We start from the raw sequence: 15,001 nt of genomic DNA, 5'->3' as shown, positions 1-15,001 counted from the left end.
ACATTGGGCCACTCACCAGGAGACCATGAGTTCTAGTCCCGCCTTAGCCATGAAAGCCAACTAGGTGACTTTGGGCCAATCACCAGGAGACAGTGAGTTGTAGTCCCATCTTAGGCATGAAAGCCAGCTGGGTGATTTGGGGCCAATCACCAGGAGACAGTGAGTTCTAGTCCCGCCTTAGGCATGAAAGCCAGCTGGATGATATTGGGCCGCTTATCAGGAGACTGTGAGTTCTAATCCTGTTTTAGCCATGAAAGCCAGCGGGGTGACTTTGGGCCAATCACCAGGAGACCATGAGTTCTAGTCCCGCCTTAGCCATGAAAGCCAACTAGGTGACTTTGGGCCAATCACCAGGAGACAGTGAGTTGTAGTCCCATCTTAGGCATGAAAGCCAACTAGGTGACTTTGGGCCAATCACCAGGAGACAGTGAGTTCTAGTCCCGCCTTAGGCATGAAAGCCAGCTGGATGATATTGGGCCGCTTATCAGGAGACTGTGAGTTCTAATCCTGTTTTAGCCATGAAAGCCAGCGGGGTGACTTTGGGCCAATCACCAGGAGTTGGTGAGTTCTAGTCCCGCCTTAGGCATGAAAGCCAGCTGGATATTGGGCCAATCACCAGGAGACAGTGAGTTCTAGTCCCACCTTAGCCATGAAAGCCAGCTGGGTGGCCCAATCACCAGGAGATATAAAAATAATAATGGCCAGATATAAAATAAATAAATAAGGACTGGTGGGCTTCAATTATAATGACAGATAAGACCCAAGCAATGTAGAGTGTTGCTCTTTGGTGGCTTCCTTTAGCAACGAATGTCCTATTTCAAGTTCTCCCCCTCCTCCAGTTTTATGTCTCTCTTTTGCAACACTAGGACAATATTCTACCGCCAAGCTCAGGTGGTCCTCAAGTGGTTTGGTTAAAGTCCCTTGAAAGGTTCCTCCTTCTCCAATATTTTGACAGCATTAAGTGATGGAAGTTGACGGGCCCTTTATGCAGAGAGCAGACAGTTGTCTCTCTTCCCCACATCTCATCTAAAACTCCTTCAGGTTGTTGGACGGCTTTTCCAAAAATATCATCTTATGGAAGATGGTTCAGCCACTGGGACTTGGAATCTGGCTCATACTTACCCTGCAGGAGATCCATTGCGACTTCAAATGATCAATAAGCAAGCAGTTATAAGTCGAGAGCTTCTAAATTTTCAATTTTCAACACTGTGCCACGTGTTCCAGGCACAGCAAACTGAACCTCAGTTTTTCCAAGGTGGAAACCAGGGAATCATTTTCTCTGCCGTTGCCTCCCAGGGAAGGCGTAAATTACGAAGCGAGATCTCCTTAAAGGTTTTATTTCTCTTTACTAACAGAATGTCTATTCTTCTTTCTCCTCTCAGTGGTGCTATAAAGGTCACTGCATGTGGAAGAATACAAACCAGTTGAAACAAGATGGCAGCTGGGGAGCTTGGACAAAATTTGGCTCCTGCTCCAGGACCTGTGGAACCGGCGTTCGCTTCAGAACACGACAGTGCAACAATCCCTTGTAAATTGGTGCAGCGTTTGCTGCCATTTTTGCGGTTACAGATTTTTTTTAAAAAACAAAATTGCATATAAACTTCCATTTAATTCACATATATCTATGAAGGTTTCCCCTGTCCAGTCATATCTGACTCTAGAGGGTGGTGCCCATCTCCATTTCTTAGCCAAGGGAGCCAGCATTCTCCAAAGATGTTTCTGTGGTCATGTGGCCAGCATGACTATATGCAGAATGCTGTTATCTTCCCACCGAAGTGGTACCTATTTATCTACTTGCATTTGCCTGCTTTCAAACTGCTGGGTGGACAGGAGCTGGAGCAAGGAACGGGAGCTCACCCCATCACACAGTACTCGGCTCTCAAACCTGGGCTCTCAGCTTTCCAGCTGACAAGCTCAGCTTCTTAAGTGCTGAGCCATTGCCCCATCCATCCATCCATCCTAGAAAATAGAAGACAGAAGACAGAGGATAGAAGAGAGAGAGAGAGAGAGAGAGAGAGAGAGAGAGAGAGAGAGAGAGNAGATAGATAGATAGATAGATAGATAGATAGATAGATAGATCGGCAGGCAGGCAGGCAGGAAGACATAGATGAGAGATAAATAGATCTAGATAGAGAGAGAGAGAGAGAGAGAGAGAGAGAGAGAGATAAATGAGAGATAAATAGAGATAGATAGACAGACAGACAGATAGATGAGAGATAAATAGATCTAGATAGATGATAGATAGATAGATAGATAGATAGATAGATAGATAGATAGATAGATAGATAGATAGATAGATAGAAAGATAGATAGATAGATAGATAGATAGATAGATAGATAGATAGATAGATAGATAGATAGATAGATAGATAGATAGATAGATAGATAGATAGATATGAATATATAGACTGTAGAATATATATGGGGGGGGAGAGACTACAGCAGGAATGGCCAACTTATGGCCCCAAAATTATACGTATTTCCTATTTTGTAGGTTGGACCCATATATGTATAAATTTAATGTAAGCTCTAAAATAGGCTTTTGTGAAGAAAATGACCAAAAAAAACTGAAAACCTTGAGCGTGTCCATAGGTATGACTTATCCTGACCCCAAAAAAGTATCTGAGTTCATGAACCAGCAGTGAAAAATAATATCCACCCCTGTGCCTGGGAGTATCTCCCAAGATTAAGGGTTACCAATTACACAGGTGAATTTGGTCTCCACCTGTGGAAAATGAATACCCGTAGGAAGAATTTGGTTCACTTAGATTCAGTGGAATATAAAAAGGAAGAGGAGGGGATCCACATAATTAGACTTGCAAGGTTCTGTTAGGCAACCTTGGCTCTTTTATGACTCGTGGACTTCAACTCCCAGAATTCCTGAGCCAGCCATGCTGAGATGGAAGGGAGAGGTTTCCAAGTTGAGCCATGCTGGCTCAGGAATTCTGGGAGTTGAAGTCCACCAGTCATAAAAGAGCCAAGGTTGCCTACCCCTGTTATAGCCAGTTTCAATATAAGTAGTTATAGCCTTACTATAGAGTTTATGTCTTGGCCTTGTCTACTTACTGGGGTTGACAGCCACTGAATTATTATCCTTTCTATAGCCATGGTAGACATCAAGGTGGAAAACCAGTCCAAACCAGGCAGTTTGGTCCAGCGGTTAAGCACTAGGCTAGAAAGAGGGAGACTGTGAGTTCAAGTCCCTCCTTAGCTATGAAACCCAGCTGGGTGACTCTGGACCAATCACCAGGAGGGTGTGAGTTATAGTCCTGACTTAGCCATGAAAGCCAACTAGGTAATTTTGAACCAATCACCAGGAGACCATGAATTCTAATCCTGCCTTACGCATGAAAGTCAGCTGGGTGACTTTGGGCCAATCACCCAAGGAGACCGTAAGTTCTAATCCCGCCTTAGCCATGAGAACCGGCTGGGTGATTTTGAACCCAGGAGACCCTGAGTTCTAGTCCTGCCTCAGGTATGAGAGCCGGTTGGGTGACTTTGGGCCAGTCGTTTTCTCTCAGTCCAACCCACCTCACAGGGTGATTGTTGTAGGGAAAATAAGAGGAGGAAACACCTTAGAAATATTCGCTGCCTTGAGTTATTTGTAAAAATAGCAAAGGCAGGATATCTATCTATATATAAATAAAAATGTAAATGTTTGTTTGTTCAAAATCTTAAATCTCCGAAAGTTCTTCACCGATTGCTTTGAAATTTTGACACAACGTTGCATTCAAATATGCACGTGTTTTTATATAGCTACTATTATATAGATGTCACACCTGTGACAGGTAAAACATGCTTTTTTTGAAAAACAGCACCATCTGTTGGATGTAAAAGCAACACAAACGTGCACTTTCTCTTTTCTTTCTTTTCCATTTAACCAGACTGAGCCACAGCAACGCGTGGCCGGGTACAGCTAGTCAGTAAATAAATATAAATAGCTAAATGGGAAGAAGTTGATGCTGAAGTACTATATTCTTAAATTCCGAACCAATACCCTTGAAATGTTGTTAAGCTCCATTTCCTCTTGCCAGCTCAGATGGACAGGAATCCCACCCACCACAAAAATAGCATTTGTGTTTTGATGTGGCAGAGTGGGGGGGGGGCACAGTTAAATCCTGATTAATCTGATTTTGTTCCTAATTTTTTTTTCTCCCTCCCAGGCCTCTTAATGGGGGTCAAGACTGCACGGGTATCAACTTTGAATATCAGCTGTGCAACCTGGACGAATGTCCAAAACTTCATGAAGATTTCCGAGCCCAGCAGTGTCAGCAACGCAACTCCCACTTTGAGTATCAAAACAGCAAACATCATTGGCTTCCATATGAGCATCCAGATGGTAAGCAGTGATTTGTCTCTGCTTCTGTTCTTCTGCGGGGAAAATGGTTTAAATGTCACAAAGAAGGAAGAGAATGTTGCGTAGTTACTGACCATATTATTGACTTCTTCCCAACAACTTGTCCTTTTCAAAACTAGTTCTGTACTGAATTATTTCATGAGTGGTAACCATCAACAGATTTTTGCAGTGGCCAGCAACCAGGTAAAAACACCTTTACAAAACAATCCTTAATATTTGTAATAAAGATTAGCTCAGCTGAGTTCAATATGTCATTTATTCAACTTTGGTTGAATAAATGTGGCTGTTGGTTGAAAACTAGAAAGAGTACAGAGAAGAGCAACAAAGATGATTAGGGGACTGGAGGCTAAAACATATAAGGAACGGTTGCTGGAATTGGGTATGTCTAGTTTAACGAAGAGAAGGACGAGGGGGGACATGATAGCAGTCTTCCAATATCTCAGGGGCTGCCCCAAAAAAGAGGGAGTCAAGCTGTTCTCCAAAGCGCCTGAAGGCAGGACAAGAAGCAACGGATGGAAACTCATCAAGGAGAGAAGCAACCTAGAAATAAGGAGAAACTTCCTGATAGTTAGAACAATTAATCAGTGGAACAACCTGCCTCCAGAAGTGGTGAATACGCCAACACTGGAAGTTTTTAAGAAGAAACTGGACAGCCATTTGCCCGAAATGGTATAGGGTTTCCTGCCTGAGCAGGAGGTTGGACTAGATGACCTCCAAGGTCCCTTCCAACTTTATCATTATTATTATTATTATTATTAACTCTTGGTTTAGTTTAGTCAAGAGAGAGAATGGAGAAGGAGTCAGAACATAAGGAGAAAAGACATGGAGAGGTGCAATAAAATAAAATATTAGAAAGAAAGAAAAATGCATAGAAAATGAATAAATTCTAACTTCTTTTAGTTCAGCTATAAATAAAACTTCAGTTCAGCTCTTGGTCTACAAATACAATGCAGCCTCCTTTTTTTTTTAATGGAGAAAGAAAGACAATGGGAAACTAAAAATTGGGAAAAGCTAATTAGGACATTGATTGTCTATAAAGACTGAATTTTAAAATAACCAGGATGTTTATAAGCTAAAAATTATTGATAAATGTGAGAATGTTATTTTTATTTAATTGATATAATAAGAATTGTATTAGTTTAAACATGAGACAGTAAATACTAAGGGGAAAAGAGAGGAAATATTTGATGTAGTTTGAGACTTGCACTAAAGATGTTTGTATGTCATTGAATTTTCGATTAACTCAGCTGCCACGTTGCTTTTTAAATACTTAAATGTAAAATTAGAAAATCAATAAAACATTAAAAGAAAGAAAGAAAGAAAGAAAGAAAGAAGAAAGAAAGAAAGAAAAAAGGAAGGAAGGAAGGAAGGAAAGAAAGAAAGAAAGAAAGAAAGAAGAAAGAAAAAGGAAAGAAAGAGAGAAAGAAGAAAGAAAGAAAGAAAAAGGAAAGAAAGAAAGAAAAAAGGAAGGAAGGAAGGAAGGAAAGAAAGAAAGAGAAGGAAGGAAGGAAGGAAGGAAGGAAGGAAGGAAAAATGGTCCGAAATGGTTCAAAATGGTATAGGGCTTCCTGCCTGAGCAGAGGGTTGGACTAGATGACCTCCAAGGTCCCTTCCAACTTTACTACTACTACTACTACTACTACTACTATTATTATTATTATTATTATTATTATTGGAAGGAAGGAAGGAAGGAAGGAAGGAAGGAAGGAAGGAAGGAAGGAAGAAAGAAAGAAAGAAAGAAAGAAAGAAAGAAAGAAAGAAAGAAAGAAAGAAAGAAAGAAAGATTGTGTCTGTTTTATGAGAAAAGCAATTTCAGATGACTGCAAGGGAGAGAGCAGAAGTGGAGGCCATTAAGCAAGGTAGATCACACGGTCACTTTGCTGAATGAGCATCGCCACTTGCGACCATAATGGACAGGCTCCATTACAGCCATGAATCAAGGGCTACCTGTATAGAAGGAATGGGGATGGAGCAAACAGAAGAGACCCTCCCTAATTCTCTGTGAAGTAAAAGTGGGGGAAATGTTTTCAGACTTGCAAAACTCTGATACTGTAACTTCACAAGAAAGGTTAGTCTTAGTATTCACGGTTTCTGTTTCCTGTCTGGACTACTCTGAAGAGTTGACATCAGCCAAACTGAGAGCCAACACCGCGCCGCGTGGTAAAATTGTGAATTGTTCCCAGCCTAAAAGTCATCAAAGCAATATTGTTTTTCTGCTCTCCACAGCCACCAAGAGATGTCAACTTTACTGCCAGTCCAAAGAGACCGGTGACATTGCTTATATGAAACAGCTGACCCACGATGGGACTCGCTGTTCTTACAAGGACCCCTTCAGTATATGCGTCCGTGGAGAATGTGTGGTAAGTGATCACCAAAAACCGTGGTGGAGCAGTGGTTAGAATGCAGTATTGCAGGCTAATTCTGCCCACTGCCAGCAGTTCGATCTTGACTGGCTCAAGGTTGACTCAGCCTTCCATCCTTCCGAAGTCAGTAAAATGAGGCCCCAGATTGTTGGGGGCAATAGGCTGACTCTGTAAACCGTTTAGGGAGGGCTGTAAAGCACTGTGAAGTAGTATAAAAGTCTAAGTGCTATTGTGAAGGAAGGAAGGAAGGAAGGAAGGAAGGAAGGAAGGAAGGAAGGAAGGAAGGAAGGAAGGAAGGAGCTATGGTGGTGCAGTGGTTAGAATGCAGTATTGCAGGCTAATTCTGCCCACTGCCAGCAGTTCGATCCTGACCGGCTCAAGGTTGACTCAGCCTTCCATCCTTCCGAGGTTGGTAATATGAAGACCCAGATTGTTGGGGGCAATAGGCTGACTCTGTAAACCGCTTACAGAAGGCTGTAAAAGCACTGTGAAGCGGTATATAAGTCTAAGTGCTATTTCTATTGCTATTGCTATCCTCAGTCTATAAACTTTGGTTGTTCCAGCTTGATCCAGGAAACCTCACAAAAACTCTTTAAGATGTGTGTAGAAAATATTCACTTAGCGTGGATGTTTTAGAGAAAAATAAGGGCAAAATGGTTTCTTTACCAAAAGCTAAAATGGTCACGACAGAAGTAAAGTAAGTCCTCGGCTTACAATCGTTCATTTAGTGACCGTTGGAAGTTGAAAAACTGACAGTAGTGGAACACCCCTAACCTCTAGAGGCGAAAAATGGTAAGATGAAGCTTGGCAACAGATGCTATGCATTTTCTTGACCTAGGTCAGTGATGGCGAACCAAGTGCCCAAAAACTGCCCCGCCCCCCTGCCTACCCCGCTCTGCTGCCTGCCCCGCCACCTGCCCACCCCCACTCCGCCGCCTGTCCGCCCCCGCTCCGCCACCCACCTGCCCGCAGGGCCTCCTACTGCCTCCATGGCCCGCCGCAGCAGTTCACCCAGGCAGTCCTGCAGTGCCATGGCAGCCACACCTTCTGCCCGCACCCCGCAGCATCATCTGCATGCGACGGGGTGCAAGGGCAGAGTCTTGTCCCTGCTGCTCAGCTGCCATATCCTTGGCTGCGCTGCTCCATATGGGCCGCGCCCAGGGGCGGCTCTCCAGGGGGGCTGCTGATGAGGGGGCTGCGGAGGGAGGTGGGGCTGGGGCAACAGCACACATGCCCACAGAGAGGGCTCTGAGTGCCACCTCTGGCACGCGTGCCATAGGTTCGCCACCACTGACCTAGGTTTTTAGGCTAAGATAATGAATTGCATTAGGAACTGGTACATTTTCAACTCCACTTTGCTGCTTTTCTCAGTTCTGCTGATCTGCTTCTCTTGGCAGAAAGTTGGTTGCGACAAAGAGATTGGGTCCAACAAAGCTGAAGACAAGTGTGGAGTGTGTGGAGGAGACAACTCACATTGCCGGACAGTGAAAGGGACCTTCACTAGAATCCCTAAGAAATCTGGTAAGGATAACCCCATCTCCCTAGCTTCTTCTTTATTATTAGTTTCTAAGTTGTATTTGAATGATTAAAAAGGGCGAAAGCAAAAGTTAAGAAGTTTGATCTAGGATTTTGTAGGACAGTGGGCACGCGCGCCATGCCCCGGAGATGGCAACCGTCCCTCTTCAACCAGCTGCCCGCTAACTCGCCGAGGTCCCACGTGGCTGGATGCATCCCAGCATGGCTGGTTTCCCTCCCCCCCATCCCATCCCTCCTCCCTTCGCATGCTCTCCTTTTCCTGGGCATGACCCAGTGCATCACCTCCTCAGCTGTCGGCTATCCGTCCAGCTAAGAGGCGGTCTCTCTTAACTGTGGATGGCGGGCTACGGAGCCCCAGAGGGCACCGGTTGAAGGGTCGGCAGGCTGTGGCTGCTGACGGACACTGTCGGCCCCCATGTGCTCGCTGGCCTCTGTGTGTGGGGACCGATGGTGTCAGGCAGCAGCCCCCCGGCCCCTGCCCTGCCTTGCCCTGCGACAATGGGACCCCCGCCCTGCCTCGCCTCACCCCTCAGGACAAACCTCCTGCCCACTGCCCCACCTGCCAGAGACCCCCCGGATCTCACCCAACTCTGCCCAGCCCCCACAGGCATCCCTCCCCACGAGCAACATTGAGGTGGCCACGCCCACCTTGGCCACACCCACCCAGTCTGCCATGCCCACCTGGCACCCAGCGATAAATAAGTGGGTTTGGGGTTGCAGTTTGGGCACTCGGTCTCTAAAAGGTTCGCCATCACTGTTGTAGGAGAAGAAGGAGTAGATGAATCTGGGGATGGGGGTGGAGTTGAAAGAGGGATCAGCCTAGAATTCCTACATCGCCACAAGCAGCTAAGTCCAACTGCCCTTGAATTCCATTGATCCTTATCTAACTCCACGCAGGTGCTGACTATTAGTTGGGAAGAATCCTGTGCATAGGCTTTAAGGCTGTTAGAAGTAAAAGAAAGCAATATAAAATTGGTTTACTTGATCAAGCTTAAAATAAGATCTGTTGTTACTTTTGGCTACCTTTTATGGATTTTCTGCTGACACCAGGACTGGAAAGATGATGTTTTATGGACTTTTAAAAATAATGTGCTCCAGTTAGTCTTGATTTGTTGCTGAATTTAAGCTATAATATTAATATAATTTCTGGGGGTTTTTTTATGGAAGAAAGAGCTAGAGAGACTGTGGGTCTATATTGCAGTCTGGATGGACAACATGGATCCACCGTTCATGTTGTGTATTTGCTTCATAGGTTTCCAGGCCCTCTCAAGAAAGTATACATTATGATCCAACTAAGTTATCCAATCAGTGTTTTTCAAACTTAGCAATATTAAGATGCATAAACTTCAACTCTGGCTGAGGAATTCTGGGATTTAAAGTCCACACATCTTAAAGTTGCCAAGTTTGAAAATACCCAGTGTAGAACTTAGACCTCCCTCGTGTCAGTCAATTAACCACTATGCTACATTGGCAATCAATACTTTTAGCCTGTATTATGCTTTTTTAAAAAGTTTTTTATTTATAATACAATTAAAACAAAAATGGACATACGTGGCATTCCAGAGTAAATATTCCCAACAGTTTGTTTCTTGTGATACAAAAACTTAATACATCATCCTTAATCTCTATATAAGCCTCATTCTTCTACACAATACAATTATACATACAATTATATGTACAGTTATATGTATGTTTCAATCCTATCGTTAGCTTAAGATCCGAGCGGTTCTCCTTGATTCATACCAGCGATAAAATTTGTCCCAGATTTCAAAATATTCCAGTTCTGTCTTATCTTTCATAGCCATTGTAAGCCTGTCCATCTCAGCACATGATAAAAATTTAAGCCTGTATTATGCTTAATCAACTTCATTTGAGATAGAACAATGGGAAAATCCAATTGGTCATGGAAAGTAGAGACAAATTTTGTGAAGTTTGTGAAGTTTTCATGTTTATCTGAATTTACGATAGTTGTAAAATTAGCCACAGATCAGCTAAACAGGCACAATTTTAATGGAACAATTTTTTTTTTGTTCATGCTTGGTGCATTGAGGATTATACTTTGGGGACTTGTAACCATTATTTCTATATTCCTGGTAAAGCTTTATCTTTGTCATTAAATTATTTTTATTTTATTTCATTTCATTTTACTGTTTGGAAAAGCCCTCAAAAAAGTCTTAACTTCTTCCCACAGGGAAACAATTAAGCAAGAGATGTCAAAATGAACTCAAATATCTGGAAAATGAAATCTGCAAGTATCCATTTGATTTTTTCCCTTAGTCTTAACTTTCATTGACTGTTTTGTAAAACAACTGCGCCAACATGGACAAAACTACTTTAAAATAGTGTCGGAGTGTAAATAATACGCTTGACCGACCACAAAGCTCATACCAAGACATAGTCAATGAAAATTCAAGACTTTGGTGATCTGATCATTAACAAAACTCGTTCTGTTTAAGGGAAGACAAGAGGTGCATTTACTTTTCCCAAAGGAGCTCGTGACGTTTCTGTTTCTGAAACCAAAATATCAAAAAATATCCTGGGTAAGTTTTGTCCCATTGCAGGATGACAGGCATCCATAGCTGCTCTTAAATCCCCCTCATTGCTTCTTTCCTCATTGCTGGCAGACACTTACAAGAACTGCAAAAAAGACAAAGCCTTTGTGCTTTCTATGGGAATTTCTCCTGAAAGTTCCATAGTTAGATGTCTATGGAGATTCTCAGTCATCCAAGTCATGGTTGTCCCAAAGGGTTTTTTTTTCACAAGGCAACTGGACTTTCTTGTTTTTCTTTGAAGATGTTTTGCTTGTCATCCAAGAAGCTGAAGCTCTCCAATCCAAGAGCTGAAGAAGCAACTGAAGAAAGTCCAGTTGCCTTGTGAAAAAGCATCTTTGGGATTCCGTAATTAGAATTGTTCATCAGGGTTTCCGTGATTCATATGTCATGGTTCCGACCGATGAAACTCTTCCAAAGAACTTCGAGACATTGTTTACCTTAAAGAATCTTTTATCCCAGTAGCATAATATCGACACTGCATAATCGAAGCCAAAAACTGAATTCCCCTCCCCTGGGCACATAGTATCAAAGCACAATTCCCTCCACCAATTAACAGTCATAAATCACATTCCCCAATTAGCTTGAAGCGCGGGCTTCCTCCCCAGCTCTCCAGCCCGCCAATTCTTTATCAGCTCTGGGCTCAATAACCTTGATTCTCACACTGGGTTTAGTGTTGTTATGTCTAGCTAGACTCTCATTCACATCCCCTCCCCTGCCAGCATCATCTAACTCTAAAAGCAAAAGGGAAAATGATGGCTACATTTCCATCTGTTGTCAATGCAAAACATCCGATGTTAGCAGGGTTGACATCATACTGTTGGAAGAAAGTCCTGGATTAGGATCTGAGCCGGGTCGCAAATAAATATGCTGGCCCAGTACTTGAAGAGGAAGGTAGTTTTATTCGACAACCTAATATGGAATATGGTTATGAAATCAGAATGCTGAAAGTTGCAATACTTATTATAGGAGAAGAAGTGGCAGAACCAGGGGTGGAGTTAAAAGAGGGACCAGCCTAGAATCTCTACATAGCCACATGAGAACTGTAAGGCACCAGGGAAATCAGGAGATCCAGGCAGTCCAAATGTGTATAAAGATTTAGTGTAAGCTTAAGCTCTCTACAAGAATCTGAACTATTAATGTTCAAGGGAAATTAGCAGGAGTTAAAAACAGAAGGAATTCAAGCTGGGCGCGAAGGGACTCATGACTGATGACACGTTTGACCTTTTCCTCAGACTCAGCCTGGTCATCTCCTACACCAGGGGTAGGCAACCTTGGCTCTTTTATGACTCGTGGACTTCAACTCCCAGCATTCCTGAGCCAGCATGGCTCAGCTTGGAAACCTCTCCCTTTCCCCTCAGCATGGCTGGCTCAGGAATTCTGGGAGTTGAAGTCCACGAGTCATAAAAGAGCCAAGGTTGCCTACCCCTGTCCTACACCAAGCTTCCTTGAATTCCATTGACTCTTATCTCACTCCAAGCAGCATCTAAATGTTATATTGAATCTCCCATGGACCAGAGGTGGTTTGATGCATGGACTGGCTGGGGGTGGGAGGGAGGTATCATTGGTGCTTTGACCTTCCAACAACACATAGGTTTTTGAAAGAAAATCCCCACGGTGTGGTTTCCCCCCATGAAATATAGGAAGCATAAACGCTTTGTCTAAACCAGGGGTAGTCAACCTTGGCTCTTTTATGACTCGTGGACTTCAATTCCCAGAATTCCTGAGCCAGTTTAGCTGGCTCAGGAATTCTGGGAGTTGAAGTCTACGAGTCATAAAAGAGCCAAGGTTGACGACCCCTGGTCTAAACGATCTCCATGTTATGGTCTTCAGAGAGCATAACAAAGTAAGTGTGTTACCGAGGCCTTCGCTTATCTTTTCCTTCTCCATAGGGAGTTGGAAAATTTAAGGCAGCCTAGTCCTCAAGCTGCCTTAATCTTCTCTTTTAATGATGAAAGACCTATGGATGCACCCGTTCTTCAATGGGACTTACCTCTACTTGCAGCTAACTAATGCTAGCCATTTTTTTCTCTTTCTCCTTCTCTTTCTCCTTTTACTCTACCTCCTCCTCCTCCTCCTTCTTTCTTCTTCTCTGTCTCTCAATGTCTCGCTGCACATGCCAAAGGGTACCTTAAGATGTTTGACATCCCGGCGGGTGCTCGACATGTGACTGTCCAAGAAGATGAGGCTTCTCCTCACATTCTTGGTAAGTGCTTCTTCTGCTTAGTCTTGGCCGTCGTGGCAACAGAGATGGTGCCAACGTCTTCTTGTTTTAGAAGCTGTGGGCCTGGTTGCTCATGGATAGCTGAAGGCATGTCTCCAAAACGTCGTCTGAATTTAGTGTATATTTTAGGGTATATTGTCTTCGCAAGAAGCATTTCCACTTCAGTTAATTGCTGCGGTATCTCTGTCTTCTAAGCCAGCTTCTATGAACCTTTGCTTCCATATTTTCTTCTGCACCAGGAACAGTGTTGAGTGATGAGAGGACTTGTTCAACTGTTTGCTTTGTTAGATTTATAATCCATCACTAACAGATTTTTTTTTATGGGGGGGGGATTCTTCCCCTTAAAAAATATATGTCACTAAAAGAAAAGAGAGCCACTTTGATCTAATGCAGGGGCAGGCAACCTTGGCTCTTTTATGACTCGTGGACTTCAACTCCCAGAATTCCCGAGCCAGCATGGCTCAGCTTGGAAACTCTCCCTTTCCCCTCAGCATGGCTGGCTCAGGAATTCTGGGAGTTGAAGTCCACGAGTCATAAAAGAGCCAAGGTTGCCTACCCCTGGTCTAATGGTTAATGCACCATGCTAGAAAGTGGGAGACTGTAAGTTCTAGTCCTGCCTTAGCCATAAAGGCTGGCTGGGTAACTTTGGGCCAATCACCAGGAGACAGTGAATTCTAGTCCCGCCTTAGCCAGGAAAGTTGGCTGGGTGACATTGGACCAATCACCAGGAGACTGTGAATTCTAGTCCCTCCTTAGGCATGAAAGCTGGCTGGGTGACTTTGGACCAATCAACAGGAGACAGTGAGTTCTAGTTCCGCCTTAGGCATGAAAGCTAGCTGGGTAACTTTGGGCCAATCACCAGGAGACTGTGACTTCTAGTCCCTCCTTAGGCATGAAAGCTGGCTGGGTGACTTTGGACCAATCAACAGGAGACAATGAGTTCTAGTCCCTCCTTAGGCATGAAAGCTGGCTGGGTAACTTTGGGCCAATCACCAGGAGACTGTGAATTCTAGTCCCTCCTTAGGCATGAAAGCTGGCTGGGTGACATTGGACCAATCACCAGGAGACAATGAGTTCTAGTTCCGCCTTAGGCATGAAAGCCACCTGGGTTAACTTGGACCAGTCGCTCTCAGCTCAACTTACTTACAACAGGGTTGTTACTGTGGGGAAAATAAGAGGAGGAAGATGTGTTGGATATGTCCGCTGCCTTGTAAAAATAATAAAGGCAAGAAATAAGTAAGTAAATAAATAAAAGTATGGAAGGGCTGAGAAGTTCTTAAATTGTCCCCAAAAGAAAAGACGTTCATTCATGTCACGAAGCCTAAACTTTTTGCCTTCGCTTTGAAGAACAAAGATTTGCCATCTTGCCTATGAAGAGTTGACTGCTTACTGCCGTTGTTCCTTTTAGCCATTAAGAACCAGGCAACTGGCCACTATATCTTGAACGGCAAAGGAGAGAGATCCCACTCTCGTTCCTTCATCGACTTTGGCTTAGAATGGGAATACCGTATAGAAGACGGTATAGAAACCCTTCAGACAGATGGACCTCTCCATGATGCCATTCTTATTCTGGTAAGTATAATAATAATAATAATGATGATGATGATGTTGATGATGGTGGTGGTGGTGGTGGTGGTGGTGGTGGTGGTGATGATGATGATGAAGAATAAGAAGTTGGAAGGGACCTTGGAGGTCATCTAGCCCAACCCCCTGCTCAGGCAGGAAACTCTACACCATTTCGGACAAGTGGCTGTCCAGTCTCTTCTTAAAAACGTCCAGTGTTGGAGCATTCACCGCTTCTGGAGGCAGGTTGTTCCACTGGTTAATTGTTCTCACTGTCAGGAAGTTTCTCCTTAGTTCTAGGTTGCTTCTCTCCTTGATTAGTTTCCGTCCATTGCTTCTTGTCCTGCTTTCAGGCGCTTTGGAGAACAGCTTGACTCCCTCTTCTTTGGGGCAGCCACTGAGATATTGG

General features: G+C 43.7%; 1 protein-coding gene across 1 annotated transcript in view; it reads left to right on the top strand.

The window, feature by feature from the left end:
- Positions 1-15,001, top strand: part of ADAMTS3 (ADAM metallopeptidase with thrombospondin type 1 motif 3) — a gene marked incomplete at its 3' end in the record, with an annotated part of 118,739 nt that overhangs the window by 87,796 nt on the left and 15,942 nt on the right. Inside the window, exons 11-16 of the mRNA XM_015820856.1 lie at positions 1,383-1,528; positions 4,164-4,339; positions 6,584-6,717; positions 8,118-8,241; positions 10,713-10,796; positions 14,438-14,601. Coding sequence (XP_015676342.1) covers positions 1,383-1,528; positions 4,164-4,339; positions 6,584-6,717; positions 8,118-8,241; positions 10,713-10,796; positions 14,438-14,601 — 828 coding nt within the window. The remainder of the gene's footprint in view (positions 1-1,382; positions 1,529-4,163; positions 4,340-6,583; positions 6,718-8,117; positions 8,242-10,712; positions 10,797-14,437; positions 14,602-15,001) is intronic.

Source organism: Protobothrops mucrosquamatus, unplaced genomic scaffold (assembly GCF_001527695.2).
Source record: "Protobothrops mucrosquamatus isolate PMUCROS unplaced genomic scaffold, P.Mucros_1.0 scaffold1191, whole genome shotgun sequence".
Taxonomy (NCBI): Eukaryota; Metazoa; Chordata; class Lepidosauria; order Squamata; family Viperidae; genus Protobothrops; species Protobothrops mucrosquamatus.
The sequence above is the reverse complement of the archived record's forward strand: the minus strand, read 5'-3'. Positions and strand labels throughout refer to the sequence as shown.